At 41.1% G+C, this 21055-nt stretch overlaps 1 protein-coding gene across 5 annotated transcripts in view; it reads left to right on the top strand.

Moving 5' to 3' along the window:
* The window catches only part of celsr1a (cadherin EGF LAG seven-pass G-type receptor 1a), a 368062-nt gene that overhangs the window by 247268 nt on the left and 99739 nt on the right, over positions 1–21055 (top strand). For all 5 annotated transcript variants that reach the window (XM_073066355.1, XM_073066354.1, XM_073066352.1 and 2 more), the window contains 3 exons: positions 15082–15239; positions 18022–18185; positions 19425–19550. In XM_073066355.1, the coding sequence (XP_072922456.1) occupies positions 15082–15239; positions 18022–18185; positions 19425–19550 (448 nt within the window). The remainder of the gene's footprint in view (positions 1–15081; positions 15240–18021; positions 18186–19424; positions 19551–21055) is intronic.

The raw sequence follows: 21055 nt of genomic DNA, 5'->3' as shown, positions 1-21055 counted from the left end.
TCCTGGTGAGATTGTTGATTCTGTTTTGTTTGGATTTAAACTTTTCAATCACATAGGGGCAGACAAAGCTCCCAGAAGTTGCATTCAGTTGTTGTATGGAGTCTTTGAGGTGAGAAATAAGCCATGTTTGTATTACTTATTTGTTTAAAATAGCAAATGCTCTGAGACTTGCCTGGCAGTAACCTTACATTAGTGGCAAAATACTTCAGAGATTCATAGAATCATAGAACGCTACAGCATAGAAACAGGCCCTTTGGCCCATCTAGTCCATGCCAAACTATTATTCTGTCCAATTCCATTGACCTGCACCTGGACCATTGTCCTCCATACTCCACTCATCTACGTACTTACCAAAACTTCTCAATCAAATCCACATCCACCACTTCCATGGCATCTCATTCCACACTTTCACTACCCACTGAGTGAGGAAGTTCCCTTTCACGCTCGCCTGAATATTTGACCTTTTACCCTTAACCCATGACCTCTGGTTCTAGGCTCTGTCCAAACTCAGTGGAAAAGGTCTGCTTGCATTTACCCTATCTATATCCCTCATAATTTTGTTTGCTTGTTCATTCATTATGCGCCATGTCTATGATGTAGACGATCATGATCTCGACCACGATTGTTCTTGACAAATCTTTTTATGGAAGCGGTTTGCCATTACCTTCTTCTGCGCAGTGTCTTTGCAAGGTGGGTAACCCCAGGCGTTATTAATACCCCTCAGTGATTGTCTGCCTGGTGTCGGTGGTTGCACTTGTCATGTGCACCAACTGCTCATATGACCATCCATCACCTGCTCCCACGGCTTTATGTGACCTACTAAGCAGGTGCTACACCTTGTCCAAGGGTGACCTCCAGGCTAATAGAGGAAAGGAGCGCCTTACACCTCCTTTGGCAGAGACGATTCTCCACCCCACCTGCATTTACCCTATCTATATTCTTCATAACTTTGCATGCAAAATTATCAGGGGTATTATTTGTAGGGTATGTTCGTGGAAGTTACTGGAAACCTGAAATAAAAATGATACACTGAGAACGTGCAGCAGGTTAGATGTATCTACATAAAACATTGGCTCATTTTAGTTCCACAGATATTGCTTGACCCTTGAAGTATTGCCCACACTCTGTGCTTTCCCTGCATTGTAACAGTCATGCTACAGTGTACTGGCAGCATAAGCTGATCCTTGACAGTCAGATTTTATACTACCCACTATATAACTACCATACAATTGTGGGGCAAACCTTTACAAACAGTAAATATGTAAAATAAATTGTCTGCCTTTCATTAGGCAGGCACTTTATCCTTTGACAAGTTCCGCACGGAAGGTTAGTTAGGAAGGTTCAATCGTTAGGTATTAATATTGAAGTAGTAAGATGGATTCAACAGTGGCTGGATGGGAGATGCCAGAGAGTAGTGGTGGATAACTGTTTGTCAGGTTGGAGGCCGGTGACTAGTGGTGTGCCTCAGGGATCAGTATTGGGTCCAATGTTGTTTGTCATATACATTAATGATCTGGATGATGGGGTGATAAATTGGATTAGTAAGTATGCTGATGATACTAAGGTAGGTGGTGTTGTGGATAATGAAGTAGGTTTTCAAAGCTTGCAGAGAGATTTAAGCCAGTTAGAAGAGTGGGTTGAACGATGGCAGATGGAGTTTAATGCTGATAAGTGTGAGGTGCTACATTTTGGTAGGAGTAATCCAAATAGGACATACATGGTAAATGGTAGGGCATTGAAGAATGCAGTAGAACAGAGTGATCTAGGAATAATAGTGCATAGTTCCCTGAAGGTGGAATCTCATGTGGATAGGGTGGTGAAGAAAGCTTTTGGTATGCTGGCCTTTATAAATCAGAGCATTGAGTATAGGAGTTGGGATGTAATGTTAAAATTGTACAAGGCATTGGTAAGGCCGAATTTGGAGTATTGTGTACAGTTCTGGTCACCGAATTATAGGAAAGATATCAACAAAATAGAGTACAGAGAAGATTTACTAGAATGTTACCTGGGTTTCAGCACCTAAGTTACAGGGAAAGGCTAAAAGTTAGGTCTTCATTCTTTGGAGCATAGAAGGTTGAGGGGGGACTTGATAGAGGTATTTAAAATAATGTGGGGGATAGATCGAGTTGACGTGGATAGGCTTTTTCCATTGAGAGTAGGGGAGATTCAAACAAGAGGACATGATTTGAGAGCTAGGGGGCAAAAGTTTAAGGGTAACACGAGGGAATTTCTTTACTCAGAGAGTGGTAGCTGTGTGGAATGAGCTTCCAGTAGAAGTGGTAGAGGCAGGTTCGAATTGTCATTTAAAGTAAAATTGGATAGGTATATGAACGGGAAAGGAATGGAGGATTATGGGCTGAGTGTGGGCCGGTAGGACTAGGTGAGTGTATGTGTCGGCACGGACTAGAAGGGCCGTGATGGCCTGTTTCCGTGCTGTAATTGTTAGATGGTTATATGGTTATTAACTCCCTCTATGTCCTACATTGATTTACTGATGTTCTTGCTTGTTATCGGATGGTCATGCATGATGAGCCATGTGTACCGAGATGATATGACTGATGCAGAAACTGAAGATAACTTGACCTACCACAGTTCACCTTTCAAACTTCAGCTCCTCTACTGGTCATTGTAAATTGTCCAAAAATTAGGCTAGGATTAAATAGGGGGACTGATGGGCGGCAGGGCTCAAAGGGCTGGAAGGGCCTATTCCACACTTGATCTCAATAAATAAATAAAATATATCCAGTCATTTATGAAAGGATTCATAGGACTTTTGTAATGTACCAATGAAAATCTGATACAGCTGCAGATACTGTCTGTGGGGAGGACAAATTTCAGGGTTGAATACTGCATACACACTTTGATAAATAAATGTTCTTTGAGATTTGAGCATTTGAAATGTGAAACAAAAGTGTAAAATACTCCAAACTGCCACAAGTTAGCAACACCTTTAGAAAGAGAAGCAAAATCAACATTTCACATCTGCTACTCTTTATTGGAATACTGAAGTTCCAGTCCTAACTATGGGAAGGTGAATCCTGAGGTTAACCAGAAGCTATTTATTTTTGTTCGCGAATGTCTTCCTTCCTTCGACTCCTTGGCTCCCTGCATCACCTCAGTCACTCCTCCTACTTGCTCTGTTTCCAGAACAGCATTCTGATTTTGTTTGCCTCCGAAAAAAAGTTACAGTAATTTGGAAATATTTAGTGGAGGCAACGGGATATATGGGTGGCAGGTTGCAGCTATATCTCTACCAAAGCAGGTATGAGGCGTTTCTTCCCTCTGCTAGCCTGCAAGTCACCCTTGGACAAAGTGTAGCATCTACTTAGCTCCCTGATCAGGGTCACGTAAAGCCATGGGAGCAGGTGATGGATGGTCCTAAGAGCAGCTGGTGCATATCAGAAGTCCTGGTTATGCAACCACTGACACCAGGCAGACAATCTCTGAACAGTATTGATAATGGCTGGGGTCACCCATCTTGAAAAGACAGTACTGCCTAGAAGAAGGCAATGGCACTTCTGCAGAATTTGCCGAGAACAATCATGGTCATAGACCATGACCATAGACTAACATCACACGACATGTGGCTGTTTTTAAAAATTTTTCTCATAGATTAAAAGGGGGAAAGAAGGCTTAGATTTTGGTAATATTCCAATTATATTCTTGAGGTGGCAGACCAGGGTAGTGAAAAAGAAAGAACTACGTTTTTTTTTAAAGACACAAACTGTTCAAGAGCAGCACCTTTGAAGATCACCTAGTATTGTGAAAGGAAATAAATTTAACAGTCTTTGTGCTTTTAGATCCTTGTAAGTGAGTACATTGCTCTTTGTGAGGCTGGGGCAATGTGGTTGGGGCACTGGTAGAGTTCTGGCAAATGGCCTCTATCTGACTAGGTGGGGTAGAGTAGAAGTATTTCACTGAAAGTAGAAAATGCACTAAATATTCAGCAGGTCAGGAAACATTAGAGTAGTGATGAGTCAAGTTAACATTTCAGTTCAGTGACCTTAAGCAAAGATTTATTTTTCACAGATGCTGAGCATCTGTAACAAAGTTTACTTCGGTAAGATTGGTAATGTTTTCTTCAGAACATTAAAGTGGGTGTTTATGAGGGCAAGATTGAGCTCGGTTAGCTGTCCGTAATGGCCAAGCGGACAGGAGGAACCAGTAGCTGGACACATGGCAGGAATGTTGGGAAGGCATTCGGGTGAGGGATGGACAAGGCATTCGATCATCCAGAACAAGCTTAAAATTCGACCCAGCAATTAGATACTGCTACTCAGAGAATGTAGCTTGTCTGAACTATCTGGTAAAAAGCATTTAACGCAAAGGTGAAATGATACTTCCTTTCCTCTGTAGAGCAATCCTTGACGTGTGGATTATTGTCAGGTTTGTAGGATGAACTGTTGACTTTTGTTTCTCCTCAGTGGTTACAGATTTATTAAACAATTATCCAATTTTATCCTATAAAAATTAATAATGCCATTAGTTGAGAATATTTAGTGAGTATTTGCAAAAGGTAGAAATTGGTATGATTGTACCAATTTTTAGACCGTAAAATTGGAACAAAGTATGTCAGGTTAGCAGTGAGATATTTGGGACATAACCAGCTCTACCTCTGTCTGCCTTTAAAGATATACAGACCTTAATAAAGAAAATAATTCCAAGGAGTAGAATTGTTCCCCTTTGACCCTTTTGAAGCATCATCTAACTTTACTGCAGTTTCTAAAACTTAGACTCTGATGGGCTGAAATTATTCCTCTTGTGGGGCAAACTACCCAAAGAATTGCAATAAGCATTGGCAGTTCAGCTCAAAAGTATAGATGAATTCTGAGGTCCAATATCAGGGCTCACTCTGAACACCAACCAAATCCAGTCCAGTTTCTTCCCCGTGGTGGGTTGAGCATTCCTTTCATGTTAAAGTAGAGCAGCATGTTGACATTCTTTCACATTTGCAGCTGTGTTTCCCTTCAAACCTGCATCTTCTATTGGAACAACAAATGTCACAGCAGTTCTCAGAAAAGGCTGTTGTGATAGGTATATTGACCTGTGCATTGGACAAGTGTAAGCAGGGTGATGTTCTGAGTCCTGCTCAGGGTGTATCTTGTTTCGAGTAACAACTGCACTGGTCAAACTGTTTTATAAGTGTGACTGAGGAACAGCAGGTTTAAAATGATGCAGTGCTTCGCTTGGAGACTGTATCAATTTTGCCTTAAAAGTATATTTTGCAGGTAAAGCATGTGGAAAACATTGAGTGCTAATGAGGGATTAATTCCACAATAGGATGAGTTGCAACATTACATTAGGGCATTGATTTGCAGTTTCTGCCTGAGCAAAAAATGTTATAAATAGCAGCAAATGCTGGTGTGAGGAAGCAGTAGAAAGATGGAGTTATCATCCATGAAGAAGAAAGGCCTCACTTTTCTTGTGCTTTGCAAGTGAGCAATGAAATAGTGAAGTGAAGAGTTTGGAGTTGATATAATGGAGTACATGTGTTGGCACATCACATGTACCTTGTCATATAAAGATGCCAAGATGCTCAGTATCATAAAAATTAATAAAGATGTTCCGTTATTATAAAATAATTAACAGGCCTCGGAGAATTTTGGGATCTCCTGAGAACATTATAAAAATGCAAAATGTTTTATCTAACATTGAATTCTAAGCACCCCTGAGCTGTTAATTTTATACTTAAATGTGTTGCTCTTTGGTTTGTTCTGTTCCAATGTGTTTTTATTATTTTTCTTCTTTTTTATCTTGGTTCTGCAGTGGAGATTTAAACTTTGAACAGTTTCCCACTTATCCTGTAAGTTAGACTATTTAGTCCTTCCTGCCAAAACTGGCATTGAATAATATTGTGGCTGATTTTTCTACCTCATTGTTACTTTCTCGCACTAACCCCACACCATTTGATTTCTGCAGTTTCTATTGAATGTGAAGTAATTACTGCAGTGAACAACATTAAGAAGAGAGCTTACTTCTCAACATTACTTAACAAGCACCAGCGTTGGGTTTGGAGTTGTGAGTGAGTTGGTTAGGGTCAGAGGTTGTACGACAATACTTTGCATATCTAGTACAGTTATGGTGGCAGCAGGATAGTGTAGTGGATAGCACAACTCTTTACAGTACAGGCGACAAAGGTTCAATTCCTGCCACTCTCCCCGTGAACATGTGGGTTTCCTCCGAGTGCTCCAGTTTCCGCCCAAAGATGTACCAGTTGGTAGGTTAATTGGTTATTGTGAATTGTCTCATAGTTAGGCTAGGGTTAAATCAGGGAATTGATGGGTGGCGTGGCACAAAGGGCTGAAAGAGTTTATTCTACACTACAGTCCTTATCCACGAATTCCACATGCGCGAATTCAACCAACCGCGAATCACGAAAACCCGGAAGTGCTCTTCCAGCACTTGTTCTTCGAGCATGTACAGACATATTTTCTTGTCAACAAGCTGTTCTAAAAAGCCATCTCTGAGACATTCTACAAATTCCATTTCATTTTCTCATTTTCAATCTTTTTTTTATTGGTTTTAAACAAAAAAAAGGATACAAATCAGAGAAGTTATAACAAACACATAATGCAAAAAATATACAAACAACAAAAGGGATATATACTATCAAAGTCATATAATAGTAAGCTATTGTATATAAACAAGAAACCACAACTCCTCCTGGCAATTCATAGACAAAAAAAGATTGGAAATTTTGGATTTAAAAAAAACCACTAACCTAATCTAAAACAAAAAAAAAAGGGAGACTGGACAGTCCATTTGAGGATACAATTAAAAAAGAAAAAAGAAAACATCCTTCTAGTCAGTTCTGAACCTTTATGGATGAAGAGGGACAAAAACAAAGCAAACAGAAAACAAAAAAAAAGAAATCTTTACCTTAAAAAAAATACAAATTCCCTCTCTTGAGGTCCAGTACTGACCTGGTTTTCCCAATCCACTTTCATGTTAAAATCCCCAGCGATTATCATGACATTGTTATATCATTCACATGTATTATAAGCAACAAGGGTCTCAAACCTATCCCTGTGGAACACTAGTACCAAAGGCATCCAATCACAAAAGCAGTGGAATGTCAGATCTGAAAGTTCTGTACTCCAGAATACTGTGTTGCCAATCCTACCCATCTTTCAAAAATATCTCCAGGGCAGTAATTATATCATAGTCACACATAGTTATTATAGTTCATCTGCCTTAACAGTTAAACCCCTTGCTTTCAAATAGGAGCAATGTTGCTGTGTATTCCACCCATGTGCATCTTACTCATGTTCCTGTGGAACAACTTGGCACACAGAGGTTATATAAATGCAAGTTATTGTGGAGTTTTGTGCATTATACCCTCACTGGCCATGAGGGAATACAGTAGCAGATGTCAATGTACTGGAATTATAACTGGAATCCAAGATTAAGTTATGGGAATAAATTACATGAGTCAGAGTTGTGTTCTTTCAAATTTAGAAGGTTATTTGTTGATAGAAGTTGTCAAGCTATCAAGGATATCCCAAAATAAACACAATAAAATCTGTAGACACTGGAAATCTGAGCAGCACACCCAAAATGCCGGAGGAACTCAGCAGACCAGGCAGCATCTATGAAAAAGAGTATAATCGACGTTTCAACCCGAAATGTTGACTGTTTACACTTTTCCATAGATGCAGCTTGGCCTGCTGAGTTCTTCCAGCATTTTATGTGAGTTGCAAGGGTATCCCAAAGATTCCTCTATCCTATTTCTGCCCGTTGAGGACAGTGGACTGGTGTATTTTCTCGAGTGGTCAGAAAATAATTCCAGAGCCAAATGAAGATAGACATTGGAACTCCGCTCTGAAACAACAATTGATGTTGGCCAGTTGTTAATATTAGATCTGAGATCGATAGACTTTTGTTGAATAAAGATAGTAAGGAATGAAAAACAAGGTAAATTCACATGCTGGTGAGGGGTTAAGTCACAGATGAGCTCTGATCTCATGAAGTAATAGAACAGCTTCTTCAGGTACCCAATTGCCTATTATAGCAACTTTGTATTCATTTAATTCTCAAGCATACAAATATCTGTGGTATTCTTGATGAAAGCATAATTTACAGCTTTCATCAGAGAGACAGAAAGCCAGTTTGTTTCAACCTTGAGGAGAATAATTACCATGCATATGTTTCTACATGCAAGAGGAACATTTCAATCAATATGAATAGGAAGACTGTCTGGGACTAATGTCAAAACTCCATTCCTTTCCCACAGATTTGGCAACATTATCTAATTCTTAACCATTCAGCCAAGAATATCCATTCAAACATAATCGCTGTTGAAAATGTTTGTTCACGTACAATTTCTAATGTGGAAAGAACTCTTACTACAAAAATATATGCTAGAAATTATATTGTTCTTTGAATTTTTTTTTGGTGCTATGCAACAACATTGTAATTTGATTGCTGGAAGCAAGCCACCAACTCTCAAAATCAGTAAGACCAAAGAACTGATTGTGGACTTCAGAAGGAGTAGGAGAACACAAACCAATCCTCACAGAGGGATCAGGAGTAAGCAATTTCAAGTTCCTAGGTGTCAAAATACCAGATCCCAACATATCGATGTAGCTATAAAGAAGGCAAAACAATGGGTGTATTTCATTAAGAATTTGAGGAGATTTGGTTTTTCACCTAAAATGCTCGAAACCTTCTACAGATGGAGAGCTTTCTGACAGGCTGCAACTCTATATGGTATGGTGGGGGTGGCTACTGCACAGGATCAAAGTAAGCCGCAGAGAATTGTAAAATCAGCTCCATCGTGGGTACGAGCCTTCAGAGTATCCAAGATATCTCCAAGGAGCGGTGCCTCTGAGAGGCGACATCCATTATTAAGGACCCCCACCACCCAAGACCTGCCCTCTTCTCATTATTACCATTATATATATATGTATGTTACTGTAATTCAGTTTTTCTATATTTACCATGTATTGTACTGCTGCCGCAAAGTTAACAAATTTCACAACATATGCTGGTGATATTAAACCTGATTCTGATTCTGATTGAGCAAGTTCAATATTCCGTAGTAAACTGTACTTCAGTTCTTGCATAAGCAAGACCACTAGATGTGTGGCTGTGACATAAGAGGGCGATGTCTGCCCATAGTTTGTCATGTGGCTGGAGCCATTTTTAGGGAGCTCACAAGTGAAGAGAGCTCTGTAGTTTTTATACATTATCAGTTTGTCTTCTGCCTCAAAAATAAGTATATTCATCTTTAAAGGATGTAGTAGGATGGGTTACGATCACAACGATATTTGGTCAGGAACTGTCCTCCAGTTTATGGCTCTTGTCAGTCACTGGAGATGTACGCTGCTCGTTCCTGTCACTCACCCACAGGCAAATCTGTCCCAAAACCATTCTACTGCTGGAAGTTTCCAATTCTCATTCAACATTACAAACAATATGATGGTTTTATATATAATTCAAGCATTTTCACATCTTATTCAAATGTAAAGCTTTCACAGTTTTATTAATTTACCTTTTAAAAGCTGCAGATGTCTTTGCTTTCACCAGTGCTTCCATAACACAACTCAGGACCTATCAACCATCGCATTTAAAACAAATCTCCATTTGTTTCTGATGTACTTAAATCCAGGTGTCTTGTTGCTTATTAATCCATACTTCCTCTACCAGTTCTTTTAGTTCTTTTTTGATCTAAAAACATTCTCGGCATCATGCTGGTAAATTATTTACACAACCACTCAATGTCTTGACCCATTTTACCTAATTCTAGTGAAATAGCTAGAATTAGATGCAATATTTTAACTCAACTAAATCTATTCTGGACAAAACACTGTATATTTTTCTTAATAAATGCCCTCCTCCCTACTTACAATACCATGCATATATCTTAGGTGTGTGTGCATATATATAATATGTATTATGTAGAGCTTAGGGCTCCTAAGACTTTTGCACTGTTCAGCGGCCACAAAAAGAAACAAATTCCATGACATGAATGATGATAAACCTGATTCTGAAATGGGTCTCTGTTGTGCACTGAGAGTGGGGAGTGGGCAGGGTGAGAGGAATCATGGTTGGGGAAAAGGGAAGGGAGCGGGAAGTATCAGAGAGACTTTCTGTAATGATCAATAAGCCAATTGTTTGTAATCAAATGACTTTGCCTGGTGTCTCAGGGCTGGGTGTGTCTGCATCCATGCCAAACCCTGCTGCTGGCTCTCCTCTGCCGCATGTCCCACACCCCTCCCCACGGTGCTCCACCCTCACCATTCCCAACATCCTTTCCTCTTGCCAGATTCACAGACTTGCTCTCTACTCCATGTTGACAAATACAGTACTGTGCAAAAGCCTTAGGCGCCTTAGTTATATACACACACACCTAAGACTATATCAGTCCCTCCCACACTGTTGTATAATTGACAATGTGCGATGTGATCGTCTCTGATGTCCATGTCCCTTTCTCTACTTGGGACCTCACCAAATCCAACTTCAAACCCTCTGCAAGCCTCAGCTGATCAGATCACTTGTGACTGGTGATGTTCCCCACATATTATCTTGCCTGTTTTTCTTCAGCTGTGGAAACCCACTGACTTACCCCCGCACCTCTCTGATTCCAGGATTGCAACAAATTGCTTGTTCTCTCTGTTCAAGAGTAGAAGCCATTCAGTTTCTACTCTTGGAAATACCCCGTAAGAACACCCTACATCCTACTTTCAAAAGATTTCTGAAATCCTCTTCGTTGCAGTCTCCTACCCTTTTGTTTCTCCGTGCTTCCAACTCTCTGCCCGCAGGTGAGATGAGCACTGTAATTACAATTGTACTGGTAAATTCTTTCCTTCTGCTTAGCTATTTATTAATGAAGGAAATATGCAGTTGCTGGAATATAACTTAATAATTCTGCCTCCAATATAATTGCAACTGTTAGAGCATTGACCTGGAAATGGAATATTGAAGCCAAGAACTGGTGTTGGCTGTTTGTCAGAACTCTTGTTATCAAGCAATCAGTGTAACGTCTCAGTCACTGTGTAGACAGCTGCGGGATTTTAAATTGATTAAATAAATTGCAAACTGTATAAACATCACATGTAAGGAATTGTAAGACCAGAGGCACTCTGAAGTAAGACGACCAGTGCCATACTTGATATTTTAATGTCTGAGTGCTTAAGGATAAAAGGAAATTTGTGAGCCAGATGTGGAGGCAAGGGAAACACCTAAAGCTTGAATAGACATTTGGAGGGGGGGAGGGGGGAGGAAAGACTTGCAAACAACCATCCACAGCGGAGGGTTGGGTGAGGTGAGACAGACTTTGTTTTGCTCTGTGTTTAGTGAGGAAATTATCACTGGGGCGATTTTACCCAGAACAGTAACACTATTAAAAACTGTGGTAAAATGATGATTGAAGTGTGGTCCCTAATTGATGCTTAGCATTATTGTGTTAGAACTGTCTGGAAGCTAAGTGCATGGATGATTGTTCGTGGAACAAATAGTTCAGTACTACTGGTGATGATATTTTACTGCTTGTTAGCTGAGTTGTTGGCCTGGAGCTTTCTTCATCCATTTACCTTGTTACCACCCTTTGGTTCTATGTCACCTTTCTAGCCAGGGAAGCGATGTGAGGATCTGAACGTGAGGGGCGGAGGTAAAAATAATTTGATTCTAGACCAGTCCGTTTTTAGGTGTTGTCCATAAGTATCTGCCTGTTGAGCACAAGGTTCATTTGAGACCTACGCAGGAATGCACAGGTAACAGAATCAGAATCGGGTTAAGGGTCTTGGCCCAAAACATCTTAAACAAGAGAAGATTTGCAGATGCTGAAAATCAAAGTAATACACACAAAATGCTGGAGGAACTCAGCAGACCAGGCGGCGTCTATGGAAAAGAATAAACAGTCGGCATTTCAGGCCGAGGCCCTTCATGAGGACTGTTTACTCATCTCCATAGATGCTGCCTGACCTGCTGAGTTCCTCCAGCGTTTTGTGTGTGTTGCTTTGGATCTCCAGCATCTGCAGACTTTCTCATGTTTCAGATTAATTATCACTTTAAATGACATAAAATCTGATGTTTTGCAGCAGTGCAGATGGTGCATTTTAATTGCATGAGTGTAATGGAGCATATAATCGCGTGCAAATGCTTGTAAATATAAATAACTTGGCACTTTAATGCAATCCTGGTGAAGATGCATAACAACACATGCTGACATTTTCCCCAGTAGGTTTGGACACCCATTGTTCTAATGGCTGTAATAATAGGCAAACAGTCAAAGTTTGAAAACTTTTAACACCAGTTAAATGCCGGAGGTATACTGGTATACATTTGAAAGGTAATAAGTGTTGAAGATGTACATGAAATAGTTGATGGGGATATGACCCAACAGATTGCTTAAGGAAGAAACACGATGAATTAATTTGGACTAACGCATTTCTCTTTGTGTAAGAAACTTGGCTGTCGAAACACTTTAGTAGTTCATTAACCACAGTATTTTTAGAAGCAGTTCTCATAATGATGTGATAGTTTTGATTCACTCTTCTCTTATTCGTGTGATATAGCTTTTGCCCAAGGATTGTCAGCAAGTTTTGTGCAGATTCTTGATACATGAAATAATCAGTATAATATAGACAGACAGACAGACATACTTTATTGATCCGGAAGGAAATTGGGTTTCGTTACAGCCACACCAACCAAGAATAGTGAAGAAATATAGCAATATAAAACCATAAATAATTAAATAATAAGTTAATCATGCCAAGTGGAAATAAGTCCAGGACCAGCCTATTGGCTCAGAGTGTCTGACACTCCGAGGGAGGAGTTGTAAAGTTTGATGGCCACAGGTAGGAATGACTTCCTATGACGCTCAGTGTTACATCTTGGTGGAATGAGTCTCTGGCTGAATGTACTCCTGTGCCTAACCAGTACATTATGGAGTGGATGGGAGACATTGTCCAAAATGGCATGCAACTTGGACAGCATCCTCTTTTCAGACACCACCGTCAGAGAGTCCAGTTCCACCTCCACAACATCACTGGCCTTACGAATAAGTTTGTTGATTCTGTTGGTGTCTGCTACCCTCAGCCTGCTGCCCCAGCACACAACAGCAAATCATTGGCCACCACAGCCTTGTAGAACATCCTCAGCATTGTCCGGCAGATGTTAAAGGACCTCAGTCTCCTCAGGAAATAGAGATGGCTTGACCCTTCTTGTAGACAGCCTCAGTGATCTTTGACCAGTTCAGTTTATTGTCCATTCGTATCCCCAGGTATTTGTAATCCTCCACAATGTCCACACTGACTCCTTGGATGGAAACAGGGGTCACCGGTGCCTTAACCCTCCTCAGGTCCACCACCAGCTCCTTAGTCTTTTTCACATTAAGCTGCAGATGATTCTGCTCACACCATGTGACAAAGTTTCCCACCGTCGCCCTGTATTCAGCCTCATCTCCCTTGCTGATACATCCAACTATGGTAGAGTCATCAGAAAACTTCTGAAGATGGCAAGACTCTGTGTTGTAGCTGAAGTAATTATTTCTTTTTTTTCTTGCTTTCTTGCACTTTGCTTTCAATAAATTCCCTTTATTTTGTGATCTGATGGAGTTTTTATTCTTGTTCTTCCACCTGAAACCAAGAAACCAGATTACTATAGTTGAGAGCTCTAGTTGTAAAAGCTTTGCTGTAGTTCATTTATGGCGCCTGTTCCTGCTTCTCAGCCAAAAAATGTACTTTTAAGTCAAAAGACCTTAAGTTACTGGCATTCTTGAACTAATTGATAGATTTCCAACCATGCATTGAAGGGAGTTGTCACTGGATCTCCCTGCTTCTGCTTGCATGTGGTGGCAGGCTCAGAGTTTGAATTTTATTGGGAAATCCAGACCCAAACACATACTGGGGAATATTTATGTGAAAAGTTTCTGAAGCACAATGGATCCATATGCGGTTTTCTTTCTTTGGCACTATGAGACTGAACAATGATTTATGTTTTGGAATGAAATGTATTAACAAGCATTTTGGGGTTCTTCTCCATCACTCCAACCAGGAAATCCATTCACGCACTTTAAGGTATAAGCCAAACTTGTAGGGTGTCCTCATTCACCGGGCATCATGAATTTTGAAACGTTAGACCACGTTGTCTCAAGTGCGGTTATCTACAGGACAATTTGCTCTTTCCAGTCCAGTCACGCTCTGTTTCCCCTAGCTTACCTTTCTGTGTTCACCTCTGTGTCATGTGGCACCTTCAGTGGATCTGCATGGGAAATAGAAATGATAATAAAACCGAGAACCATTATCGGGAGACCAATAACCTTGTGCCAGGCACGGGAAACAACTTTCTTTCTCACCTGGGAGATGGTATTGGGGGAGGGGAAACAAGGTGGGTGGCATGTTAGTGTTGTGGTTAGTACAACACTTTACAGTACCAGTGACACGGGTTCAAATCCCACTACTGCCAGTAAGGAGTTTGTATGTTCTCTCCGTGACAGTGTGGGTCTCTTCCCACAGTCCAAATATGTACCAGTTGGTAGGTTAATTGATCATTGTAAACTGTCCCGTGATTAGATTAGGGTTAAATCGGGGGTTGCTGGGTGGCACAGCCAGAAGGGCCGGGAGGGCCTAGACTGTGCTGTATCTCAATAAAATTTTAAAAATTACAACACAGATTACCCTCAGTATGTAAAACTGCTATACTTTCACCACCCAAAACCACCACGCACCTCTGACGTTGATGCTCAACATCACCCTTGTATCTCAAGTATTCCCACTTTATCTTGACCACCATCACAACACAGGCTTTGACCTAGAACCATGGCTCACCTCACCTCTGAGGCCCTTCCTTCCCCGTCTCCTTCTACTTAGTGCAGAAGAGCCGGCATAACACTATCAATCCTAAAGGAATGTCCATACAATTGCACTGAGGGCTTTGAGACTCAGGAACAACTAAAGTTTACAGTGCAAGCTGGTGTCTTCTGTATTCTTCCATGATGCTCACGTTTGATAGGGCTTGAGTTTCTAAACCATGTTAATTGTATTGTATCCCAGTATATCAGCAAGGATAAAATTAATAAGCATTTTGTCTCCTCATGCTTCACTGCAAAAATAATTGTTCTCTTTTTGTTTTGTTTAGCCATATATTGGCAGATTAGGCATTCCTCACGGACCATCGGGAGAAAAAGTTGCTGTCGTTACAGTTGACAACTGTGACACCGCAGTTTCTGTGCGATTTGGAAGTCATATTGGAAATTATTCATGTGCTGCTCAGGGGACACAGATTGGCTCCAAAAAGTAAGATAAAATACTTGTGTACTTCCAAGCTATTTTATAATTCTGGTTGAAGAGGCTTTTAAAATTGTTTTATTAAAAATTGTTAAAATGAAACCAAGTATAATTTAATTGTTAAAATTGGTTTTACTAGTATTCAGTTTTGCATTCTGCTCCATCCGTGGTGCTGTAGAAATGGAGAAATGGCTAATTATAAGATATAGGAGCAGAGTTAGGCCATTCAGCCCATCTAGCCTGCTCTGCCTTTCAATCATGCTTGGTTTATTTCCCAACCAGCGACTACTCAACTAACTGGGACAGGCTGCTAACTTATTCTGAGTTTTCCCTGATTCTAGTTTGCATATTTTCTATCCTTGGATAGTGAGACCTAACTAGCTGATCTGAAAGTTTGATGGCCAAGCAGACTATTTTGACCCTTGTACTCCACTCTCTGATTTTTAGTTTAAGAGTTACAGAAATATTCTCCAAATAAAATCCACAAAATTTTCCTCCAAATTCACTTCACAAGAAGTTTTAACCAAAGCTGTTTGCGTATTCATTACCTCCCCCCCCCCCCCGTGCCTGTTTGTGTGAAGAGAACAGGAACAGGCATTTTGAGATGAAGAAAACCAGAGCCAAGCATGGTGTTGTTCTTTTCAAATGATAATAGAAACGATCCCTTCTAGGGCAATGTAGATAACTCAACAGTGATCAATGAAGCTTGGGTTACTAATTGTTCCTCTCTCCTTGGTCTGAGCTGCTAAGATCAACTTTACTGGATCCACTGGTGTCTCAGCTGAGATCAGCTAACATTGTGCAGACTCACAAATGAACCTTCATATCTTTTGTCTCTTTGGACACCTGCCATCTCCAGTAGGTTGACGTGAGTGTTATTCACAGGATGACATTCAGACAGCTTCCACATTCCATCCTCAGTCCTTGTCTCTCCAAAGCAACATTATTCTGACCTCGCGTTGATAGTCAACTAGGAAGGGGGGGCCAGAATGTTTGGATCCTCAGCCTATTCCGCCACACAAAGTCATGACTGATTGGTGGCCCAGCTCCATATATAAGCCTTAACAATTTTCATCAGTCACAAATGTAAAATTTATAACTAAAACAACATTGACTACAATTTTCTGAAAAGAATTCTAAAGTTCTATCTTCTCTTTTCATAGTGAAGCACTTCCTGCCTTTACTCCGGGCTGTAATTTTGGGCTAAGTTCCCTAGCAATAATTTCTCTCCAACTCCCAGATCAGGTTCTTTTAATACCTTCAATTTTTTTTTAAATTGCAGGCAAATGTAACACCAGTCTGTGTAATCCTCCTCTTAATTTAGCCCTGGGTAATCAGGCAACAAAATTAGTTTTTCTGGTGTGTCAGAAGAGCAACACTGTGACTCAAAGACACCTGTCAGAACTCTGGAAAGAGACTACTTTGTGGCTTCCACACATTAGCGTGCATTTGTACAGCAGCTCCCTATACTGGTTGTATATTGTACTAACACACACAAAATGCTGGAGGAGCTCAGCAGACCAGGCAGCATCTATGGAAAAGTCATTTTTGGCCGAGACCCTTCATCAGGACTGGAAAAAAAGAGACAAGAAGTCAGAGTAAGAAGTTGAGGGAGAGGGTGGAAGAAGTACGAGGTCGTAGGTGAGAGGGGAAACAGGGAGAGGTGCAGTAAAGAGCTGGGGAGTCAATTGCTGAAAGAGATACAGGGCTGGGGGAAGGGGGAATCTGATAGGAGAGGGCAGAAGGCCATGGAAGAAAGGAAAGGTAGAGGAGCACCAGAGTTTCAGTTGAAATGTCGACTGTTTACTCTTTTCCATAAATGCTTCCTGGCCTGCTGAGTTCCTCCAGCAATTTGTGTGTATTACATTAATTTCTACCATTGGCAGATTTTCTCTTGTTTGATATATTGTACTATTCTGCCATTCCGATAGAAGAAGGGCAGATTGTTTGAACTCCCAATATACTACACCACATAAAGTCATGACAGATTAGACCGATAGCAATATTACTATATCCCTATGCTACCAATACTGTACTGGTTTGTTAAGGCTGTCATCGCCTTGGGACATAGTGGGGATAAACTCCTACTACCTCTGGCAGGCATCTCAAAAAGCCTTTGACTATCAAGCCCAGCCCAGCCCCTGGCCTTCACATGTGGCGTATCTACTGAGCCCAGTTGAACTGTTTCTACTGCCAGGAGAAGGGGCGAAAGCAGGTTACCGGAGGCAGTTGGGGCTCATTGGCTGTGGCTGGCATCTCACCTAGAAGAAGGAAAACTCTGCTCTCACACCTCCACTGCCTTATGACGATACCCACTCACAGGAAGGCTTTGGGAGTAAACCCTGAGGAAAAGTCTGGAGCTGGAGTCTCTGAGGCAGTCTTTCGTTGAGTTCAATGCTGACTGGCAACTCCTGCGATGCCGCTGGTGTCAAACTGTATCAGTCCTTGCCATGCCTTTGGATTCATCAACTGTGTGGAGAGGTAGAGCCTGCTGCATGGGCAATAACTTGCTCTCCATGTCATACGGCCCTGGTTTACGCATCACGTAGACAGCCGGGACACAATGGTTGACCCCAACCAGTGAAGTGTCTCGGCTACCATTCCAAATGCATAAAAGTCACACAAGAGAAATGTTTTTAAAGTACGAATACAAGTGTTGTATTATTTGATTGCGTTATTTTAAATTGATTCTGGTTGTCTGTAAAACTCTGTATTCTCAGCATTTTAGACTAACTTCAAAGCTGTGTTCTTCACAAACAAAGAGAATTCGTGCTCCTTTCATCTTCTTCAGGTCTTTGGATTTAACCGGGCCTTTATTGCTTGGAGGCGTCCCAAATCTTCCTGAAGACTTCCCAGTGCGCAATCGTGAATTTGTGGGGTGCATGAGGAACTTGTCCATCGACAATAAGCAGCTGGATATGGCGAGTTTTATAGCAAATAATGGCACACTTGCAGGTAAGTAATGAGAACTTTTTTGCAAAAGTGCCCCAGAGTGAAATAATGGTGAGGAGAAATGGATCTAGCCATGAACGTATAGCATTTTCCACTGTACTGTATGACTGGCATTAATCATATTTTTATGGCGACATCGTGTAACATTGGAGGTTTATTAACTATCATTAATTTAAGTCCTGTATGAGCTCATTATTCTTCATAATGTTTATGAATTTGTCGAATGTGGTCATCACAGGAAAGCCCATCCAGTGAAGTGGTGGTAAGGGACCTTCTTGAACTAGAGTCATAGAGAAATACGGCACAGAAACAGGCCCTTTGGCCCATCTAGTCCATGCCAAAACCACTTAAACTGCCTACTCCCAACAAATGCACCCAGACCACAGTCCTACCATCCACGTACCTGTCCAAACTTTGCTTAAACATTGAAATTGAGCTCGCATTCACCGCTTGTGCTGACAGCTCGTTCCACACTCTCATGACCCTCTGAGTGGAGAAGTTTCCCCTCATGTTCCTCTTAAACTTTTCAACTCTCACCCTTACCCAATGACCTCTGGTTGTAGTTCCACCCAACCTCAGTGGGAAAAACCTGCTTGGATTTACCCTGTCCATACCCCTAGTGCTGAGAATTTATTCTCACAGAGCTGCGGGACTTCAGGTTCTTCATCCACTTGGCTGTTCAGAATTAATATTTCATATCAACAGGGTTTCCCAGCTCTTTATGCTTTTATGTCAGATTTTGTTTTTAAATTTGATTCTGAGGGCCTTACCAGTTCTTTGGCAGTTCTTGTACTCCTTTGGGTCATAGTTACTCCCGTTACACTGCTGGCCTTTGGGGCAGCAATGAAGGTCCACCATCTCCGTCTGTCCTTGGCCATCTTCTCTATTGAGCCCCAGGTGTGGTTCAGAGCCCTCATTTCTGCCTCTGCGGTATGCCGCCAAGTTGCCTTTTGTCTCCCGAATTTCCTCCGCCCTTCAAGGATCCAATGACGTGCTGTCTTGATGATGGAGTTGACCTCTCTAATGTTCCACAACTTATCCTTGCTACTGTTTATAGAATATGAACAACTTGAATATCTTACATAATTTGCACATATCTACCCCAAAAGTGCTGAGTGAATCTTGTTCACCCTTGTTGGAAAGATGTGATAAATGGCTGCCAAATAAGAGGAGAAGCTCAGAATGGAGTTATTGGTGAACAAGGAAGAGAGATTGAAAGTAAATGCCTTTACTTGATTGCAGGGTGTCCAGCTAAGAAGAACTTCTGTGATGTAAATATATGTCAGAATGGTGGACAGTGTGTGAATAAGTGGAATACATATAGTTGCCAATGTCCCTTACGATTTGGTGGCAAGAACTGTGAGCAAGGTGAGTGACTTAATACACGGTGGGTAAAAGGAGGCTTCCTTTGGATTGATGCAAACCTCAGATCTAATTTAATCCACTGTTTATACCAACAATTTCCACAATATCTAAACACAAAAAAGTCTGCAGATGCTATAAGTCCAAAGCAAAACACACACAATGCTGGAGGAACTCGGCAGGTCAGGCAGCAGCTATAGAAAAGAATAAACAGTCAATGTTTCATGACAAGACTCTTTCTCAGGACTGAAGAGGAAGGGGAGGACACCAGAATAAAAAAAAGTGGGGGGAGGGGAAGGAGGATAGCTAGAGGTGAAGGGTGAAGCCAGGTGGGTGGGACAGGTCAAGGGCCGGAGAGGAAGGAATCTGATTGGAGAGGAGAATGGACCATAGGAGAAAGGGAAGGAGGAGGGGACCCAGGGGAAAGTGATAGGTAGGTGAGATGAGTAAGAGGCCAGAGTGGGGAATAGAAGAGGAGAGGAGGAAGGGTTTTTTTTACTGGAAGGAGAAATAGGTATTCATGCCATCAGATTGGAGGCTACCCAGACAGAATATAAGATGTTGCTCCTCCACCCTGAGGGTGGCCTCATCCTGGCACACGAGGAAGCCATGGACCGGCAAGCCGGAACAGGATTGGGAATTGGAATTAAAATGCTTGGCCACCAGCTTTTGAAGTATTTTACAAAACGCTATATTCCAAAGTTCCAGGGGGAAGCATAACCCAAATTGACACCTTCTTGAATTCTCTAGAGTTACCTACTTTAAGCGAAGAACAAAATAGAAGGATGACTGCTGACGTAACTGAAGTTGAATTAAAAGCTGCAATTAGTAGGCCTAAATCAAGCAAGTCACCAGGATCAGATGGGTATACGGCAGAGTGGTACAAAGAATTTAAAAATGAGTTAATTCCTGTTTTACTCCCCACACTGAACTGGGCTCTAAAAAGGCACAAAGGCCACCCAGTTGGAAGGAAGCGATAATCTCAGCTATACCGAAAGAAGGCAAAGATAAAATAGAATGCAGGACATTTAGACCAATATCTGTTCTTAATGTAGATTATAGGTTATTTACCTCCATCATGGCCAAATGATTAGAGGAGTTTCTATCCATACTGATACGTAATGATCAGACAGGTTTTATACAACAACGCCAGACTCAAGACAATATACGAAGGACACTTCACATTATGGATCATATACAAAAAAATAAAATCGAAGCAATAGTGATAAGCATGGATGCTGAAAAAGCATTTGATTCTGTTAATTGGAATTTTCTTTACAGAGTTTTACATAGATTTGGTTTCCAAGACACAATTATTAAAACTATACAGACACTATATGACAATCCTACTACTAGGATTAAAATCAATGGATCTTTATCAAATAGTCTTACCCTAGAAAGGGGCATGAGACAGGGTTGTGCATGGTCACCACTACTCTTCGCGCTATATCTGGAATCATTAGCTCAATACATCAGACAAAATGAAGATATCAGGGGAATTACTATTAAAG

The sequence above is a fragment of the Hemitrygon akajei genome, chromosome 14 (genome assembly GCF_048418815.1).
Source record: "Hemitrygon akajei chromosome 14, sHemAka1.3, whole genome shotgun sequence".
Taxonomy (NCBI): Eukaryota; Metazoa; Chordata; class Chondrichthyes; order Myliobatiformes; family Dasyatidae; genus Hemitrygon; species Hemitrygon akajei.
This window is presented reverse-complemented; position numbering and strand designations above follow the sequence as displayed.